We start from the raw sequence: 19,555 nt of genomic DNA, 5'->3' as shown, positions 1-19,555 counted from the left end.
TCCCCCTGGAGTATCTGAGGATGAAGAATGACCTTATAGAGGTTTATAAAATCATGAGGAGCATGGCTAAAGTAAATTTCCAGGGTCTTTCTCCCAGGGGTGGGGGGAAAAAAAAAGTCCAAACCCAGAATAGCAAGGGAGAACATGAGGACTGCAGATGCTGGACATCAGATTCAAGCGTCGTGCTGGAAAAGCACAGCCAGTCAAACAACAACCAGGAAGCAGGAAAAGGAACATTTTGAGCATAAGCTCTTCATCAGAAATGAAGCATTCCTGATGAAGAGCTTATGCTCGCGAGCTTTGAGATTTGTAGCATAGGCAGAGGTTCTGGATGTAGGTTTGCTCACCGAGCTGGAAGGTTCGTTTTCAGATGTTTCGTCACCATACTAGGTAACATCTTCAGTCAGCCTCCAGATGAAGCACTGGTAGTGTAGCCCATAAATGTCATTAACAAAATACCTCACAAGAACTGTAACAAACACTACATTGGACAAACAGGCAGAAAACTAGCCACCAGGATACATGAATGTTAACTAGCCACAAAAAGACACTCTCACTAGTATCCTTACATATGGATGAGGAAGGACACCATTGAGACTGGGACAACTCATCTATCCTCGGACAAGCCAAACAGAGACACGCACGAGAATTCCTAGAATTCCGGAAATCTAACAAACACACTGACTTGGATCTCATTTACCACCTCCTGAGAAAAAGAGCAGGAAATTACATCACCATAGGAAATGATGTCAGAAACCTAAACATATAAATAGAAAGCAGGCTACACCACCTGCTTCATCCAGAGGCTCACTGAAAATGTTACCTAGTATGGTGACGAATCATCTGAAAACAAGCCTTCCAGCTCAGCGAGCAAACCTATATCCAGAGCTTATGCGCGAAATGTCAATTCTCCCACTCCTCTCACACTGCCTGACCAGCTATGCTTTTCCTGCACCACACACTCGACTCGCATATGAATAAGAGGGGTTAAAGGGATATGATTCAAATGTTGGCAAATGGGACTAAGGTCAGATTGGGATGTCTGTCTGCCACAGACAAGTTGGACCAAAGGGCTTGCTTCTATGCTATATGACTCTAAATGGATGATATGAAAGGTTTAAGTTCTGCTCAAAGAGCAAGTGATTATTCAGGACACTGAAATGTAAAATCACTGTTTTTCCAAGCAGAGGCACATTTACACAGATCCTCGTGGTCAACATATTCCACATAGCCAACGTACTTCTTCCTGGAGAAGCATAAAACCGACCCGATATGCAAGAAGCTTCACCCCCTTTCCTAGGGGATTGAATGAGGTCCTAGGGAATATTGCTGAACAAAGAGACCTTGAAGTGCAGGTTCACAGCTCCTTCAAAGTGAAGTCGCAGGTAGATAGGATAGTGAAGGCGGTGTTTGGTATGCTTTCCTTTATTGGTCAGAGTCTTGAGTTCAGGAGTTGGGAGGTCATGTTGCGGCTGTACAGGATATTGGTTAGGCCACTATTGAAATATTGCATGCAATTCTGATCACCTTCCTATCAGAAAGATGTTGCGAAACTTGAAAGGGTTCAGAAAAAATTTACAATGATGTTGCCAGGGTTGAAGGATTTGAGCTACAGGGAGAGGCTGAACGGGCTGGGGCTGTTTTCCCTGGAGCATCAGAGGCTGAGGGGTGACCTTATAGAGGTTTACAAAATTATGAGGGGCATGGATAGGGTAAATAGACAAAGTCTTTTCCCTGGGGTCGGGGAGTCCAGAACTAGAGGTCGTAGGTTTAGGATGAGAGGGAAAAGATATAAAAAGACATAAGGGGTAACTTTTTCACGCAGAGGGTGGTATAGGTATGGAATGAGCTGCCAGAGGAAGTGGTGGAGGCTGGTACAATTGCAACATTTAAGAGGCATTTGGATGGGTATATGAATAGGAAGGGTTTGGAGGGATCTGGGCCGGATGCTGGCAGGTGGGACTGGATAGGGTTGAAATATCTGGTCGGCATGGATGGGTTGGACCGAAGGGTCTGTTTCCATGCTGTACATCTCTATGACTCTATGACAGGAAAGTAGCAACTACTAACCATTAGAACTACACAGGACTTAACGTTTGCATATCCTGATCAGAAAATAAAATATATTTCATGTACAGCTAGGAGGAACTAACTAAAATTAAGTATCACGCTTTATCAAAGCAAAAAACAGAAACCAACAGAAAAAGAGAAACCAACAGGTCCGGCAGTATCTGTGGAGAAAAAGCAGAGGTAACATTTCAGGTCCAGTGACTGTTCTTTAGAACTGAACCAACAATTTTTGTTTTTGTTTCAGATTTCCAGCATCTACAATTCTTTTGTTTTTACTTTATTGACTGCCTTTTAAAAAAATTCCAGAAATCCATTAAAAACTAAAATCTGAATCCTTGAACTGTGTAATTTTTTTTGTATATTCCACCTGTTAATGTAATTTCCTGCTCCCATCTACTTACTACTCCTGCCTCCTAATTTAGTCTTCTCTCTGCAACTTCATCCAAGTCATTAATACACAAAGACACGATCAACATATAATCCCATCTGTCAAAGCCACCCAGAGCGCATTCCCTTCACCTATCTCACTTCCCATCAACTACTAACCCATATAACAGGATTGTTTCCACTGCACTGTTTTCATTTATTTAGTAATAAATATGACACAGTTACAGTTGTCCCTACTTCTGGGCCAGAATGCTGGGTTGAAGTCCAACCTGTTACAGTGGTGTGTCATGACTTGTCTGAACAGATTGATTAAAAAAATATTCACTGATAAACTGGTGTGCAATCAAAGAAACCTTCTGATAGTCCATGACAAAAAAAATGACAGACAACATCCTTCATTTTGCTAGTCTCAAAAACATTTAACTAAACTTCCTGATCAGCTCATGCCTGTTCAAGTGCACAGCTAGTTTAAAATGAACAGGAACTTCCCATACTCAAAATGAATTAACTGGATTTATAATGTTCACTTCTTAATTAAATAACATTTGCAATCTTTCAATCCAAATGCAACATTTCAGAATCCAAAAGGCTTTGGGGATATTTTGAACCATACATTTACAATTTAATCAATATTTTTTCAATACTTTGGAATTAAACCTGTTAAACCCTTCAAAATGCTTCCTCCAGTGCCACCTTTTGAAAAAATAATTACATCTACAAAGTTTCCATACTCTGACTTATTTTGTTAGGTTTCTTTGTAATCAGTTATTATATCCATTCTCCACTGTAACAACAGATTAGGAATGAATTAACAAGTCTACCATTTCTTTATTTTCCACGTTGGTCTGGTCTGTGTCTTTATTTTAATAGACCCACAAACCCTTTTACCACTCATCCAGTTATAATTAAAATGCTTTTGGCAATAGTTTTGTTTAATTATCCTTTTTGTACTATATACTAATTCTTTTGCATGTCTTTGCAACTTTCTATAACTATTTATCACTATTAGTCTAAGCCTTTCCTTTTACTTTGATAGTGCCTCAACTCCTTTGTAGGCCACACTTAACTATACAAACAGAGCCTTTACCTTCTCACGATGTTTACCGTTTTTGTATTGTATTAAATATTTCTAATCATGTAAATTCAGTCAGTGTCTAAATGCCTTTCAGCACAGTTTACTGTGATCAAATCCTTTCTCCTTGCATTACAATTTGCCTTAAATCTCCCTTCTCCATCTCAATCCTAACATCAAATTCGATAATATCATAGTCATGACTTGCAGGATTTATCCTCATGATCAAATTGTGAACTAAAACTAAAATCTCTGACAGTAACCTCAACACTAATGCTACTTAAGTGGTTCATCATAATTGCAACACCAGTGGTTTGCACAGGAGTCTTGTATCCTTTATTGTTCCATAACACTTCAAAATATTTCCATTGTCTAAGTGAAACAATAGATCCTGTTCAACACTCACTAATACGACATATATTGAAATGCAACATTTGACAAGATATCACTATCACACTTGTGGAAAGGAAATCAAATTGAAGAGTGGCTGATAAGTTTACACCATGTACTACAGACCATGAAATCCTTACAGGGTCATGTTTCACACATCCAATCAGCTATTGTTATCAAAAAGGTTATGTGAAAAAACTATCCTTGTTGAAGTTCCACAGGGTTCTCATCTGCATTAACATTTCCATAGCACTTTCAAAAGATGGTTGCACTGAATTCCCATGACATGAAAACACACCGCACCTATAATTACAAACTTGAATCGAGCATTTTACTGCAGATTTGATATATCTGCGTTCACATCTTGCATGACAGCATACTTTTTAACACATCTGTCGGAACATATACAAATATCCCTTTCTGACATAACTGCTATCTGTGAAACTAATTCTCAAATTCTTTAGTTATAATAGATTCTTTCACTTATTTGGCGTGAAGGTAGAGGGATCTCTCACAGGCCGAACATCCTTCCGAGTAATGACCAGAATTAAACCCAAGATCGGTTTGTTTCTAAGGAATACTTACCTAAATAAACCTGCAAAGGTTTTCTCATCCCACACACAAGTCCAACATGAAGTTATCCCAATATTTTTGTTATCCTTTTGAATTAAGAAGTAATGTAATCCTTTTTTAAACAAAGCATTAAACCCTGTCATTTTTGCACCAAACAGGTTTCAGTTCAGCAATTTCCAATGTAAAATTATATGCATTAGGTATTAAGGCCTGTTTCCATAAACTTCTTGCTCAAACACTCAAACCTTGATGGCCAACCAGGTTTCCAAAGTTAAATGGCATGGGTAACTTACAGTAATTGATGAAAGCATATTGTGAAATTGCACCAATGGCACTGTATTGCTAAGTTAACGAATTACTTGTTAGTTCAAGGTAAATTCTGTGATGTTCTTGGAACATGAGCCACACACAAGTTTAAATTCTACATACTCCTTACAATCACAACAGAATCAAATTTAAATGACATTTTACATTTCTAATTTGGGGCTCGGCCAGCTATTACATTTACACAAAAAAAAAGGTTCTAAATCAACTCTATTGCAGAGTGGAGACATTTCTCTACTGGATTAAGTTGTGACAAATACAGGACTAAGAAAATGCAAAGACAAACAGAAAGCAATATAAATCTTGTTGTGAAAATACTGAAAGTCTTCAAATCTTCCCAAGTATTAAGCACAAAGAATTATATGTTTAGGACAAAAACATTTCTCAATATGTTTGCACAATTATTCTGAAATTATTCCAGTCAGAGTACCTCAAGTTGCTTTGCTGAAATATGAATCCGATAGAAACAACATTAAAATTTTCATCACCTCATCTACCTCAATTTCCCTGTATATTACAATTCAGTTTTTAAAAAACTCTATTTAATCAAATCCATATTTATTGCTCATTCTTAATTGCTCTGGAGAAGGTAATGGTAAGCTACTCTCAGATGTACAGCACGCAAACAGACCCTTCGGTCCAACTTGACCATGCTGACCAGATATCCCAACCCAATCTAGTCCCACCTGCCAGCACCTGGCCCAGATCCCTCCAAACCCTTCCTATTCATATATCCATCCAAATGCCTTTTAAATGTTACAAGTGTAGTAGCCTCCACCACTTCCTCTGGCAGCTCATTCCATAAACATACCACTCTCTGTGTGAACAAGTTGCCCCTTAGGTCTCTTTTATATCTTTCCCCCCTCACCCTAAACCTAGGCCCTCTAGTTCTGCACTCGCCCACCCCAGGGAAAAAAACTTTGTCTATTTACCCTATCCATGCCTCTTATGATTTTATAAACCTCTATAAGGGTACCCCTCAACCTCAGGCGCTGCAGGGAAAACAGCCCTAGCCTATTTCAACCTCCCCCTATAGCTCAAATCCTCCAGCCCTGGCAGCATCCTTGTAAATCTTTTCTGAACCCTTTCAAGTTTCACAACATCTTTCTGATAGGAAGGAGATTAGAACTGCACGCAATATTCCAACAGTGGCCTAACCAATGTCCTGTATAGCCACAACATGACCTCCCAACTCCTGTACTCAATACTCTGACCAATAAAGGAAAGCATACCAAATGCCTTCTTCACTATCCTATCTACCTGCAACTCCACTTTCAAGGAGCTATGAACCTGCACTCCAAGGTCTCTTTGTTCAGCAACACTTCCTAGGATCTTACCATTAAGTGTATACGTCCTGTTAAGATTTGCTTTCCCAAAATGCAGCACCTCGCATTTATCTAAATTAAACTCCATCTGCCACTCTTCAGCCCATTGGCCCACCTGATCAAGATCCCATTGTAATCAGAGGGAACCTTCTTTGCTATCCACTACACCTCCAATTTTGCGGTCACCTGCAAACTTACTAACCATACCTCTTATGCTCACATCCAAATCATTTGTGCAAATGACAAAACGTAGTGGACCGAGCACCAATCCTTGTGGCACTCCACTGGTCACAGGCCTCCAGTCTGAAAAACAATCCTCCACCACCACCACCACCCTCTGTCTTGCAGTTGCCGTAGTGTGACAATATCAAGTGCTGTTTGTTAGGGAATTCCAGGATTTTAACAGCAATGAGAAAAAGACGATGTAGTTTCAAGTCAAGACCACCTGCTCATAGGGAATCTTACAAGTTCTGTTGTTTTCATTACACCTACTTTGTGTGTCCTTCTAGGTGTTACAGATTATTAATTTGGAAGATGCTGTCAAAGGCAGCTTGATGCGTTACTGTAAATGTCACACACAGATCCCCCTGTGTAATGATATTGAATAAATGTGAAGATAATGATTGGGGAGACAATCAAGCAGGTTGCTTTGTCCTGGATGGCATCAAACTTCTTCCATGTTACTGAAACTGCATTAATTCAGGAAATGTAGAGCATTCCAACCCACTGCTGATTTGTGACTTCTTCAATTCAGACAGTGAGTGCTTGGTGCGAAACCCTTAGTCAATCAATCCAAGCCCTAAGAATCTGACTTTATTTTTCAACCATCCCAATAATGACATTTTCCCATTAGAGAGATCTGCATTTGCAAGCTTATAATTGTGTATCTTTGGCTCTCAAGTTTGCAATCTTGCAGCTTTCTTTCACAAATCTCTCATCTATGCTCCAGTCCCTAAAAGGAGAAAGTGAGGACTGCAGATGCTGGAGATCAGAGCTGAAAATGTGTTGCTGGAAAAGCGCAGCAGGTCAGGCAGCATCCAAGGAGGAGAATTGACATTTCGGGCATGAGCCCTTCTTCAAGAAGAAGGGCTCATGCCCGAAACATTGATTCTGCTGCTCCTTGGATGCTGCCTGACCTGCTGCGCTTTTCCAGCAACACATTTTCAGCTCCAGTCCCTGAAAGGATAGTTTCAAGCTGTTTGCTTTCTGGAATTGTATCCAACTGCATTCCCAAGTAAAATGGGCACAAATTTCAGCTCATCTGCCACACAACTGGTTTAGCCAATTGTCAGGACTGGTCAGGTTCCATCAAGCACCAGTGGTGCCTCACTGAAAAGAGATAGCCCTGGCTTTATTTCTGTAACATCAACCAACTCTGTAAAGAGCTAATCCATTCTCACTAAGTGTGAGTTCATGTAGATTGAGAGCACCATGTGCTGCTTCTCCAAATGGCTAGATCGCCTCTTATATTATCCTCGCATGCTTCAGCATCTCTCCCATGTTTCCTTTAGTACTCTGAGCTAGCCTTATTAAAGAAACACACACTCCTGGCATTTTGACTGCATTTCCACACAACTTATCAACAAATTTTGTTTTACATAGATCCAAGGCAGGGAATCAGCATGATCATACGACAGCAGACTCAAAGAGAGCTGCATGGTCTGTTCCCCATTCCTGTGCTATATCCTTTCAATTTTTATGTTTTATTTATGCCATGAGAATACAAGAGGGAACCTAAGACTTGGTGTGATGAAAGGTTTGAAAGCAGGTATGATTGAATGCATCAGGAAATGGCAACTATGTGCAGTGTGAGTGTCCTTTCCTCCAGCATTTGGATTAGCTACCCTGAGGTCCCATGTGGCCGAGGGAGGCCTCACCATTTAACCAATGGGCACTTGATTTCTAGACTACTTTTAATAGCAAATGAAGGGCATCCAGTGCCACACTAAGTGGTTATTTCTATTTTGGTAGGATTTTACAGCGGAATTATTTTTTGGAGATTCAGTGTGTGAAGGATTTTATAAATTGTTACTATGGTGGGAGCCATGGGGTTTACTCAGTGCTATGTTGTTTTGAAAGGCTAGTGAGGGGGTTAATTTCACTTCAGGTCAAAGAGGTGGTCATAGGTACCCGCACAGACCCCAGTTATGCCCGTCTTTGTGGGGTAAGTGGAATGTTCCTTGTTCCAGTCCTATTCCAGCCCCCACCCATAACCCTTCTTCGGTAAACTGATATCATTGGTGCTACTTCCCCAACCCCCCATTCGAAATTGGAAAAGTTTTATCATTTCACATCCAACTTCCACCCCGATCTCATCTTCAGCTAGTCCATCTCTGAATCTGCCCTTCCCTTTCTCAACATCTGTTTCCATTTCTGGTGATAGGCTGGCTACCAATATTCATTACAAACTCAACTGACTCCCACAGTTACCTTAACTATACATTCTCACACCCTACTTCCTATAAAGACTCTAATACATCAATTCAATTCTTCAGTTTCTGTCAAATCTGTTCTGAATTTAACAACCTTTATTGTCACACACTCAATGAGTATAGTGAAACACTTATACATTGCCAGTTATAGCACTGACTTAGCTACAAAAGTACTAGGCACAGCTTCTTTACTGACAAGATCTTAGACAATACAGAAACAAGATGTCCAGCATTACTGAAATAAAAGGTCAGTGCAACAGACCACACTGGGCTCTGGCTCCCACACTATGCCAGACACCCCAGGCCAGGAGGCCACTGGAGGACGACAGAAGGTGACCACACTATGCCATGAGACCCCTACAAAGGAGGTTGCTGCTGACTGCCGTGAGTCAGAGAAAAAAGAAAAAACATTAAGAGGAAGTAAAAGAGACAGAAGAAAAAAAAACAAGAATAGGCAGAGCAGACGAGCTCCAGCTTTAGCACCCTGCTCCGCCACTACCGTGCAACGACCAACTTGATTATGCCAACTTCAATAAGGGGGTCTTGGAAAATGCCCACCTTGGTTCTCAACCCAGAATTCCCCATCACAGTCGATAGGGCCCTCAGCCAGATCCAACCCACCTGCCACACATCCGTCCTCACGCCCTCTCTTCCCTCCGACAAAAGCTATAGAGTCCCCCTTTTCCTCACCTATCATCCTCATCCAGAGGACTATTAGCCACCATTCCACCATGTCCAGGCACATTCCCTTCCCCTCCCTTGTCAGCCTTCTGCAAGGACTGTTGCCTCCAGGATACCCTGGTCCACCCACCCTCCGTCCCCAACACCTCTCAGCAGCCCCAGAGTACCTTCCCCTTCAACTGCAGAAGGGGTAACACCTGCCCATTTACCTCCTTCCTTCTCTGTATCCAAGGGCCCAAACACACCTTTCAGGCGAAGCAGCACTTTACCTTGCACTTCACTCAATCTAGTCTTCTGCATTCACTGCTCACAATGTGGCCTCCTCTACATTGGGAAAAGGAAGTGTAGGCCGAGTGACCAAAGACAACCCTGTACTTTCAGTTGCCTGCCACCTCAATATGTTATCTTGTTCTTTGGCCAACATCTGTGTCACAGGCTTGCTGCAGTGCATCAGCACAGCTCAGCATAAACAAGAAGAATAGCACTTCATTTTATGCTTGGCAATTCTACAGCCTTCTGGACTGAATATGGAGTTCAACAATTTTGGGGTTTGAAGCACGTTCTCCCATGTCCTTGTCCTTTACCCCCACCCCCACACACCAGGCCTTGTTATCACACAATCTGCCCACTGTTAGCCATTCATAGTAGCCATTAGTTCAACTAGGCTAACCATTATCCACTCCTTTATCTGTCCAACTGTTCTTTTCTATCTTTGGACTCTATCTATGCAGAAGGTAGGAGAGGGGTTAAGGAGTAAATGAAGTGGCGATAAAAAACTTCTTTGTAGCTATCATCAGTTCTGAAGAAGGGTCAGCAGACCCAAAACACTGATTTCCCTCCAAAGATGCTGCCAGACCTGCTGAGCTTCTCCAGCAATTTATTTTTGTTTTTAAATTTCACTTCATTTGCTGAAGTGGGAGACTCTGGTGAATTAGAAGCTAGAGTGTGTTTCACTAGCTGGCAATGACTTTTGAGAGGGTGGGGTGTGGAGAATGCCTTGTCCACTCTAAGAGGAGCCAGGAATGACACACCTGGGGGACACGTTTGTGGAAACGGAATCCTGTCAGCTGATGCTTCTCAATGTTAACAAGAATTTTGTTTAAAAACCCAAAACTACTCTGACAATACAACTGAATGGATTTACCCCTTCACCACATCACGCGACATTTGACCCTTTATCTAGAGACCGGTACCAGCGAATCATCCGTATAGCCAATGGAATATTTACATGCAAAGTCTGTTCACAGCAATGCTAACCATCAACAAGTGAGGGCAGGTTGAGAGTCTGGGAATGAGCTAAATTGAAATGCAAAATGGAAGGAGAAAAAAAAAAGCACTCCACATCCTGCAATGCCCACATCTCTCTAAATTATCGGAGAACTGCTTCCTCTTTAATGATACCCAGGCATGAATGAAGAGGGGCAGACAGTCAACAGAAATGACCCCTTCCACAACCCACTGTCTGGACCGGTTAATAGCCAACTTGATCAGGCCCAGCAGTAGATTCAAGAGGAGGTCCTTCCACTTGTCTAAACCCTTCTGCACTGGATACCCAAATATCAGGAGCATTGGGCTAAAGTGCATTTAAGAACTCAAAGATCTTTCAAATAATTAAAGGGTACAATTACCCACAACCAATATATGCATGATCTACCAAGTAACATACACGCTAATGGCTAATGCAGTAACTGAAGACATTAGTCACTACAATATGCTGTTAGCATTTCTTTGAAGTTAACACTTTTTAACTACTCTTGCAACCAATTAGGCCTAAAGACATATGGGCTTTCTTTTAGATACCATCCTGCAGGCTGAGAGAGGTAGAGATCAACGGCAAGCCTGCAACATCTAAACCCATGTCTATGCCACACAGAGAAAGATAACCACTTAGCTTGAAATCCTGAGTGTGGAGAATGTGCCCCCTTGCATCAATAACCACCCATATTTCACTGTAAGCATTCATAAGATTTAACTGACTGAGCTGCACTATCTTCCTGTCAACGTTACTATTCTATAATAAACCGCAATACCAACACACGCTCTTTCCCGGAGGATAATCACACCTTCAACTGGCATTGAAAGAGCACTGAAGACCAAGAGCAAGGCATAGGCTTAGAGGGAGCAACTGGCTAACAGTCAACTGACTACATTAACTTCAGAGCACCTCATTTCCCTGCAGCTATTGTTTAATGGAGGTGCAGTTAACATCATTTGTGCTTAACTCTCTATGCCAGCTCCTTAGACAAAGAGCATTTTTACAACTTTCTTGACAATATTTGGGCACCATTTCAAATGGTTGGAGGCTATTCAGCCTGTGTAACTTCAGAGCACAATGATTCATGGTCCAACTTCTGGTCATCATGGGGTGGGCAACATTTTTTTGAAAAATCCATTATGATTGAAGCTTTGTGACCTGAATCAACTTTGAGTTGACAACACTCTCTTTCAGGGCAGACTTTACAAGGTATCACACAAGGTCTGGATCTTGGCACCAACTTGAGATTATCAATGCAAGAAAGGATAAACTACTCAGTGCTCTCCACACACCCATCACAGCACAGAACGCAACACCACACAAATTACAGCAAAAGCATTCCTCCGGAAGTTTCCAATTACAAACATTTGGCCTATTGAGTCTGCACTGACCCTCCAAAGAGCATCCCACCCAGTCCCCTACCCTATCCCTGTAATCCTACAATTCCCATGGCTAATTCACCTAGCCTACACAACATTGGACACTACTGACAATTTAGCAAGGCTAATCACCTTATGCCCGAAACGTCGATTCTCCAGTTCCCTGGATGTTGCCTGACCTGCTGCGCTTTTCCAGCAACACACTTTCAGCTCTAATCACCTAGCCTAGGAGAAAGTGAGGACTGCAGATGCTGGAGTACCAGAATTGAAAGATGTGGTGCTGGAAAAACACAGCAGGCCAGGCAGCATCCGAGGAACAGGAGAATCGATGCTTTGGGCATAAAGGGCTTATGCCCAAAACGTCAACTCTCCTGCTCCTCGGATGCTGCCTGGCCTGCTGTGTTTTTCCAGCACCACATTTTTCAACTCTAATCACCTAGCCTGCGCATCTTTGGACTGTGGGAGGAAACCCACGCAGACACTGGGACAAGGCTGAAATCAATGAGTTATTTAAAAATACAAACTTAAAAGAATTATACAAAAACAAAAAGATTGTAGAGGAGACTGCAACAACTATAATCAATTCTCAACATTACAGGGAAGGACTTTGCTGGGGTCATACTGAAAATACTCCATTCCAGTTACAGACTAAGAATCATAGAATCCATCAAGTGTAGAAAAAGGCCTTTTGGCCCATCAAATCTGCACTGACCCTCTAAAGAGCATCACAACCAATCCCTACTTGTTATCATGACTAATCCATCCAGCCTGCAAAGCCCTGGAAATTATCTAGCAATTTCACATGGCCAATTCACTAACCTGCACATCTTAGAACTGTGGGAGGAAACCAGATCACCTAGCAGACACCCACACAGACAGGGAGAGAATATTCAAACTCCACAGTCAACCAAGGCTGAAATCGAATTGGCATCGTAAGGCAGTACTGCTAATCACAAACATCCTGCCATCCCATACCAAAAGGTAGCATTTGGTTTTAGTGCTGACAGTCTACAGGGGATATGACCTCTTGTAGCTCGTGTGGGGAACAAGGTGTACCTCTTTATCTTACTTTCATAGATTGTCTCATTAAAGGCATTTGATAAAGGCAATAGAGCAGGACTCTACAAGACTTCTGTGGAAAACTGGACGTCCAAAGTTCCTCTGTTTCATCTGTTCCTTCCCTGACAGTACGCACTCTGGGGTTTGATGGCTCTACTGCCAACCATTTCAAAAGTGAGGACCAGAGTGCAAGAGGGTATGCCCTAATCCCTTTTCTGTTTGACATCATCATCACATACCTGACCTTTGCCTTCCCAGCATTTATGAGTTGACTTGCACATTAGATCAAATGACAAGTTCTACAATCTATCAGACTGAAAACAAAGACAGAAACAGTGCATCCTGCTCAAGGAACTTCTCTATGCTCTGTACTGTGCTAGTCAACACATGGATGAGGTCGCTGCTTTCACGGTTACAACCAATCCCTTGATGCAGAACTTGATAGAGGGATTTTTTAAAAAACCACCACCCTTTTGGCCAACTCACAAAAAGCACATGGAATAACATCATCCTGACCCTTGGGACTAAGTTGATGATTTCCAAAGCTATGCTCTCAGCAGCTTGTAGTGTGGCCACGATAGCTCTAATTCACAATTTAAGAAAAGCAGCTCAACAATTACCATCTTTATGATGTACTGTGCATCATGAGTCTACCCTGACAGGACCAAACAAATGCAAAGTTCTCTCAAAAGCAGAGTTCCTAAGTCTGTAATCAAACAGTGGCAGCTTCGCTGACTCCAACACACATGAGCAGGATAGAAGACAGTCACATATCAAAGAACTTTCTGTCTTGTGGGGATTGAGGATCCTCCTGATCACCTGACTCCAAATGTTCTGCTTCAAGGCTGGTTACGAACAGGACCAGGAGTTCCTAAGCATCGATTACTCCTTTTCGGTATGTCTGATTAAACAGGAAAATGCAAACATCTCCACTGGCCTGGTGTGCAAAACCACGATGACCAGTAGGTACAGCAGCTTGGCAACAGACAACAGTTCTGAAAACAAGTCACAATGACACCTGATAGCTTTATGTGCTGTACTTATGGCAGGAGCTGCCTCTTAAAAATTAGCTTTCTCAGCCATCAACAAAAATTCTCTCATTCTCTCACTTTGCTCACAACCAAATGAAGGAATCTCATTTCAAATGAATTGCCTGCTGTCTCCATCATCTCTCACAGACAGACGACGATGATTTTATAGGATAGTCCTTTTATAGATGAGTCCTTCATTTCAGCAGTTAGACATGCATACTGCCAGGACCAAGCTAATTCCAGAGTGTCACTAGTCAGTGAATCAAACTCCATTAAATTTTCCACACAGGAAGAATAAAAGCATAAACATTAATCCGCTTTGGCTGGAAAAAGGAAAGATAAACTAACAATACAATCCTGCAATATAATTTGGTTGCCTAGTTTGGGTACAGTTGCATGGATAAACTTGATAGATCAGATATAGAGTACTCAATAATAACAATCATCCAACCCTTATACCATGCAATATCCTAAATACATGCATGTTTCACAGTGTCCCATATATAATGCATGAAGAAGCATGCCAGCCAGCATTTGAAAACCTTCATTTGGTTTGATACCACCAGGAAAACAACTCAAACTTCTGCCCAACTTGTCATTCACTTATTCACATAAGACATGATGCAGCATCACAACAGTCAAAGCGCAGGGGTCCATTCAGCCCTCCCTGCTCTGTACAAGAATAATTTAGCTAACCCCATACCCTCACTCTCATAGCCCTGTAAATATTCTTTCTCTACAAGTTCATTAAATTCCCTTTTGCAAGCTGGAATCAAATCTGCACGGATTTCAAGGATATCTGCTGCTCAGGTTGTGGATAAGGTAATTGGATAGCTCGCCAAGCTGCTGGGTTATTGTGCAGATGTTTTGTTACCATGCTGAGCAACATCAGTGCAACTTCAGTCCACTTACATTTTTGTGTGGTCCAGTTTGTTGCGGATAGTGTCACTTGCGGGTCTTCACTGCAGCAGTTTGCACACTGGGTGTGTGTGTTTGTTGATGGCTTTTTGGATAGGAAACCAGGCTTCCCAAGAACTCTCTTAGGTGTCTCTGGTTTGCTTGCCCCAGAATAGTTACTTTATCATAGTTGATTTGATGGCCTTCTTGGTCTATGTGTAGAGATGAGGGAGAGGGTTCATGTCATCTGGTTGCCAGTTGGTGCTCATTAAGTCGGATGGTTAGCTTTCTTCCTGTTTGTCAAATATACCTCCACCACACAGAGCATTTCAGGTGTGTGCAAGTATTTTTCTGTTGTTTTTGATTCTTTACCAATCACTAAATCCAGATTATCTGATTCTTGATCTTTCTACCAATTCTAAACGTTTTTAGACATTATGCCCATATTCATGGCTCTGAGAACGACTAGCTGAAAATGTCTTGCTGGAAAAGTGCAGCAGGTCAGGCAGCATCCAAGGAGCAGGAGAATCGACAGGCAGCATCCAAGGAGCAGGAGAATCGACGTTTTGGGCATGAGCCCTTCTTCAGGAATGGTTCCTTGGATGCTGCCTGACCTGCTGCGCTTTTCCAGCAACACATTTTCAGCTCTGATCTCCAGCATCTGCAGTCCTCACTTTCTCCTCGGAGAACCACTACCAAATCTTCCTTCATCTTCTTGTTCATGGAGTACAATCCCAGCTTCTCCAATCCATCCACACGAATGAAAACAAGAGTCATACAGCACGGAAACAGACCTTTTGTTCCAAACAGTCAATGTTGACCATAATCCCAAACTAAACTAGTCCTACCTGCCTGCACTTGACCCATATCCTTCCAAACATTTCTTATTCATGTACTTACCTAAATGCCTTTCAAACGTTGTACCTGCATCCACCATTTCCTTTGGAAGTTCACTCCACTGTGTAAATAAATTTTCCCCCTGGCTTTAGAACATATAGAATATTGAACAGTACAGCACAGAACAGGCCCTTCGGCCCACGATGTTGTGCCAAGCATTTATCTTAATCTAAGATCAACCTAACCTACACATCCCTCAATTTACTGCCGTCCATGTGGTTGTCCAGCAAACGCTTAAATGTCCCTAACATCTCTGACTCTACTAACATCGCTGGCACTGCATTCCACACACCTACCAGTCTGTGTAAAGAACCTCACTCTGACATCTCCCCTACACTTTCCTCCAATCACCTTAAAATTATGATCCCTCATGACAGCCACTTCAGTCCTGGGGAAAAGTCTCTGGCTATCTACTCTATCTATGCCTCTCATTACCTTATACACCTCTAAGTCACCTCTCTTCCTCCTTCTCCAGCATGAAAAGCCCGAGCTCACTCACTTTTGAAAAAATCTTTCTCCTCTCATCTTAAAACTATGCCCCTCAGTCTTGAAATCCCCCACCCAAGGGAAAAAAATCTGCCATTCACCTTATCTATACTCATGATTTTATAAACCTCTATAAAAGGTCACCTCTCAAACACCAATGCTCCATTGAAAAATGTCCCAGCCAATCAGTCTCCCCTGTAACTCAAACTTTCCATGTCCAGCAACATCCTGGTAAATCTCTTCTCAGCCCTCTCCAGCTTAATATCCTTCCTACTGCAGGGTAACCAAAACTGGACACAATACTCCAGAAGAGGTCTCATCAATATTGTGCACAACCTTAACACAATATTCCAACTCCTCTGCGTAATGATGGAGCAACAAAGGCACGCATGCTAAATGACTTAACCACCCTATCTACATATGACATGAACTCCAAAGAATTATGTACTTGAACCACTAGGTCGAAAGGTTCCAACCTGAAACGTTGACTCCTCTTGTTCTGATGCTTGACCTGTTGTGCTTTTTCCAGCTCCACTCTTTATCCACAGACTGTCCAGCGTCTGCAGTTCTCGCTATCTCCAACTCTGTTCTACAACACTACAAAACACACTACTTTTACAAGTCCTGCCCTCATGTGTTTTGCTAAAATGCAATATCACATTTACCAAAATTAAACTATTTACCACTCTTCAGCCAGATCTTCAAAATAGTAGTAGGATGTTTGATTAAGCTTTATTGTTTTTGCTAACTCAGTACCTGCATGATGAAATGACTAGGTAAGTAGGCCCTTAATATTTAAGTCAGATGAATTAACAATTAATACAGTTTATTTTATACTTTATATGTTACAACTTTGCACATGACATGATTTTGCAATCTGGTGAGCAAGACTGTTTGATCAGCATTGGTTATTATAGACAAATCTGAACCTTTCATTCTCCTATAACATGGAAGTGTACATACCAAGCATGATACAGTCCTGACGAAATATTATGCTAATCATTAATAACTTGGTAAGAATGCTGTAATCACTTTGAAAGATGTTTTCAGAAAGATTTAAATTCACCGAATGCAATTAAGTATGCTTATACACAAGTGATATGTATCGAGTAAAAAGTAACTGGCGGATACAATACCCCTCGAGGTCAGTGGTGAAACACAAGACTGTTTTTGGTTTGCTCAAATGGGCCTTGTCATGAAAAAAAAGCACAAACTCGAGCAACTTTGCAAATGAAAACTTCAATACAACTGGGTTTTTAAAACATCCAATGAAATTAAATAAACCCACTTCAAGTCTATATGTATTTGACATTTGTTACAGTGACAGGCTTGCAGTTGGTCGCTTATCAACAACACGCGTTCAGCCCAACTACGCAGCAAACATCAGGCACCGAGAGATCATTTAAAGAGAAAGGTGGCAAATGGAGTGGGGCAATAAAAAAAAGAGAAGCATCCAGTCCAGCACTCTTCAAATTCACGTCGGGTGTTGGATGTTTTGGTGGTGGTGTGGGGGGGTTGGTGGTGTGGGGAGGAAAGAGGGAAGAATTGTGCAATCATTTTTTTTCAAACATTGAGTTAAAACATGTTTAAAACGGTGAGCCATTAACAAAATATTCCTTCGACCCTCTCTCCCAATCTCTGGCAAAAATAAACATAAAAAAAAGGTGTCGAGCGGACGGCTCCATTTTATATCCAACATACACCCCAGAGAGAGAGAGAGGGGCAGGGAGGTGGTGGTGTAAAGACCAAACATGCTCCCAAACCACTGGATTATGCCAAGACACAAACAAAGCGCGGCCTGGCCTGTCCGAGGAGGTGAGGAAGCCTCGGTCTCTCCAGTCGCACTGGCGGTGGGAAGGAGGGAGAGGACGGGGAGCCTTTACTGGGGGCGGGGGGTGGAGGGGTATTTTCTCTCGCGCCCTTCCCCCATCCTCCGCTGCTGGAGGGGGAGGGGGAGGGGGAGGGGGAGGGGGAGGTAAACACACACACACCGTCTCTCAGCGTCTCCCCCCCTCAGGCTCTCGCCTCCTTACCCGCGACGTTGTTTCTCTCCTGCACGGGGCGCGGCCTCGATAGTCGCCTCGGTCGCCTGTTGGCTGCCCTGACCGAGTTCATCCTGCGGAAGGCGGTTTGGAGGATCGGTGGGGGGGAGAGGAGGAGGAGGAGGGGGATTGGGGGGAGGAGGGGGTTGTTGCCGGTGGGATTATAATCAAAAAAAATTTCCGGCCGCCCCTCCCTCCTCCTCCCTCCTGCCGGGACGTGGAGAAATATTTATGAGTTGAAATATGTTGGTTTGAAGCGCCCGCCGGCACCGATCTCTCCCTCTCGCTCTCTCCCCCAATAACAATCCGCCTCCGTCGGGCCGCTACCCAGCGGCTAATCCGCCCGCACTCTCCTTCGATGCGATCGGACGCCGTGGTCTCGGCCTTCCCCGCCGGCCTTTCGAGTCCTCCCAGGTTACTTCTTCGTGCTGCTGCGGTGGTGGCGGCGGCGGATTTCAGACCGGCCCCAGACAGTCGCCCTCAGATCCAGCCGCTGCCATGTCTCTCCCTCGGCGTCCGGAGCCCAGGCAGCCACCGGGGCATGGGAACGAGGCTCCGGCATCACAACCCAGCCCACACCCAATCACAGCCCGTCTTACAAAACTTCCCCCAGCCCGCGCCCAATAGAAACGCGCTTCTCATTCTCCGGCCATTGGGCAACTAAGGTTGCTTGCGCCAGGGGGCGGTATGGAGAGGGACGCGGTCCAGGGCTTTGGCTCCAAGTATTTGGGAACAAGAGGCACTGGATAACTGTGTGCATTATTGATCTGGTATAATAACCGACACACACCTTCCTTTTCTGGTACCTGAAAAATAAAACCAAAATACTGCGGATGCTAACAATCTGAAAATGTGAAGAAAAAGTGCAAGACAAACTCTGCAGGTCTCTTGCAGCGTCTGTAGACTGATGAACAAGAGTTAACATTCTGAGTTCAAAGACTTATTTAATAGTCTTTGAAAACACCGAAGGAGTCAAACGAAATGTTTGTCTCTACAGATGCTGCCAGACCAACTGAGTTTCACCAGCTTTTTCTACGGGCTCTTTGCATACGGTAAAGTGCTTCATAGCAAATTAAATTTGGTCGTCTCGAAATAATTCTCAAGGAGAAAGTGAGGACTGCAGATGCTGGAGATCAGAGCTGAAAATGTGTTGCTGGAACAGCGCAGCAGGTTAGGCAGCATATGGAATGGGGTAACTGAAAGAGGTGGAGAGGCACATTTAAGAAATATGGCTTACACAAAGACAAAAAGTAAA

The 19,555-nt window shown here is 42.8% G+C and overlaps 1 protein-coding gene across 2 annotated transcripts in view; it reads right to left on the bottom strand.

Moving 5' to 3' along the window:
- Positions 1 to 18,866, bottom strand: part of fbxo11b (F-box protein 11b) — a 153,951-nt gene extending 135,085 nt beyond the window's left edge. Inside the window, exon 1 of one of the 2 annotated variants that reach the window (XM_043695619.1) lies at positions 18,292 to 18,866. In XM_043695619.1, the coding sequence (XP_043551554.1) occupies positions 18,292 to 18,373 (82 nt within the window). In that variant the 5' untranslated portion in view covers positions 18,374 to 18,866. The remainder of the gene's footprint in view (positions 1 to 18,291) is intronic. The other variant, XM_043695620.1, reaches the window with a different exon arrangement.
- Between the last annotated feature and the right edge of the window lie 689 nt (positions 18,867 to 19,555).

The sequence above is a fragment of the Chiloscyllium plagiosum genome, chromosome 9, assembly GCF_004010195.1.
Source record: "Chiloscyllium plagiosum isolate BGI_BamShark_2017 chromosome 9, ASM401019v2, whole genome shotgun sequence".
NCBI classification, from domain to species: Eukaryota; Metazoa; Chordata; class Chondrichthyes; order Orectolobiformes; family Hemiscylliidae; genus Chiloscyllium; species Chiloscyllium plagiosum.
The sequence above is the reverse complement of the archived record's forward strand: the minus strand, read 5'-3'. Positions and strand labels throughout refer to the sequence as shown.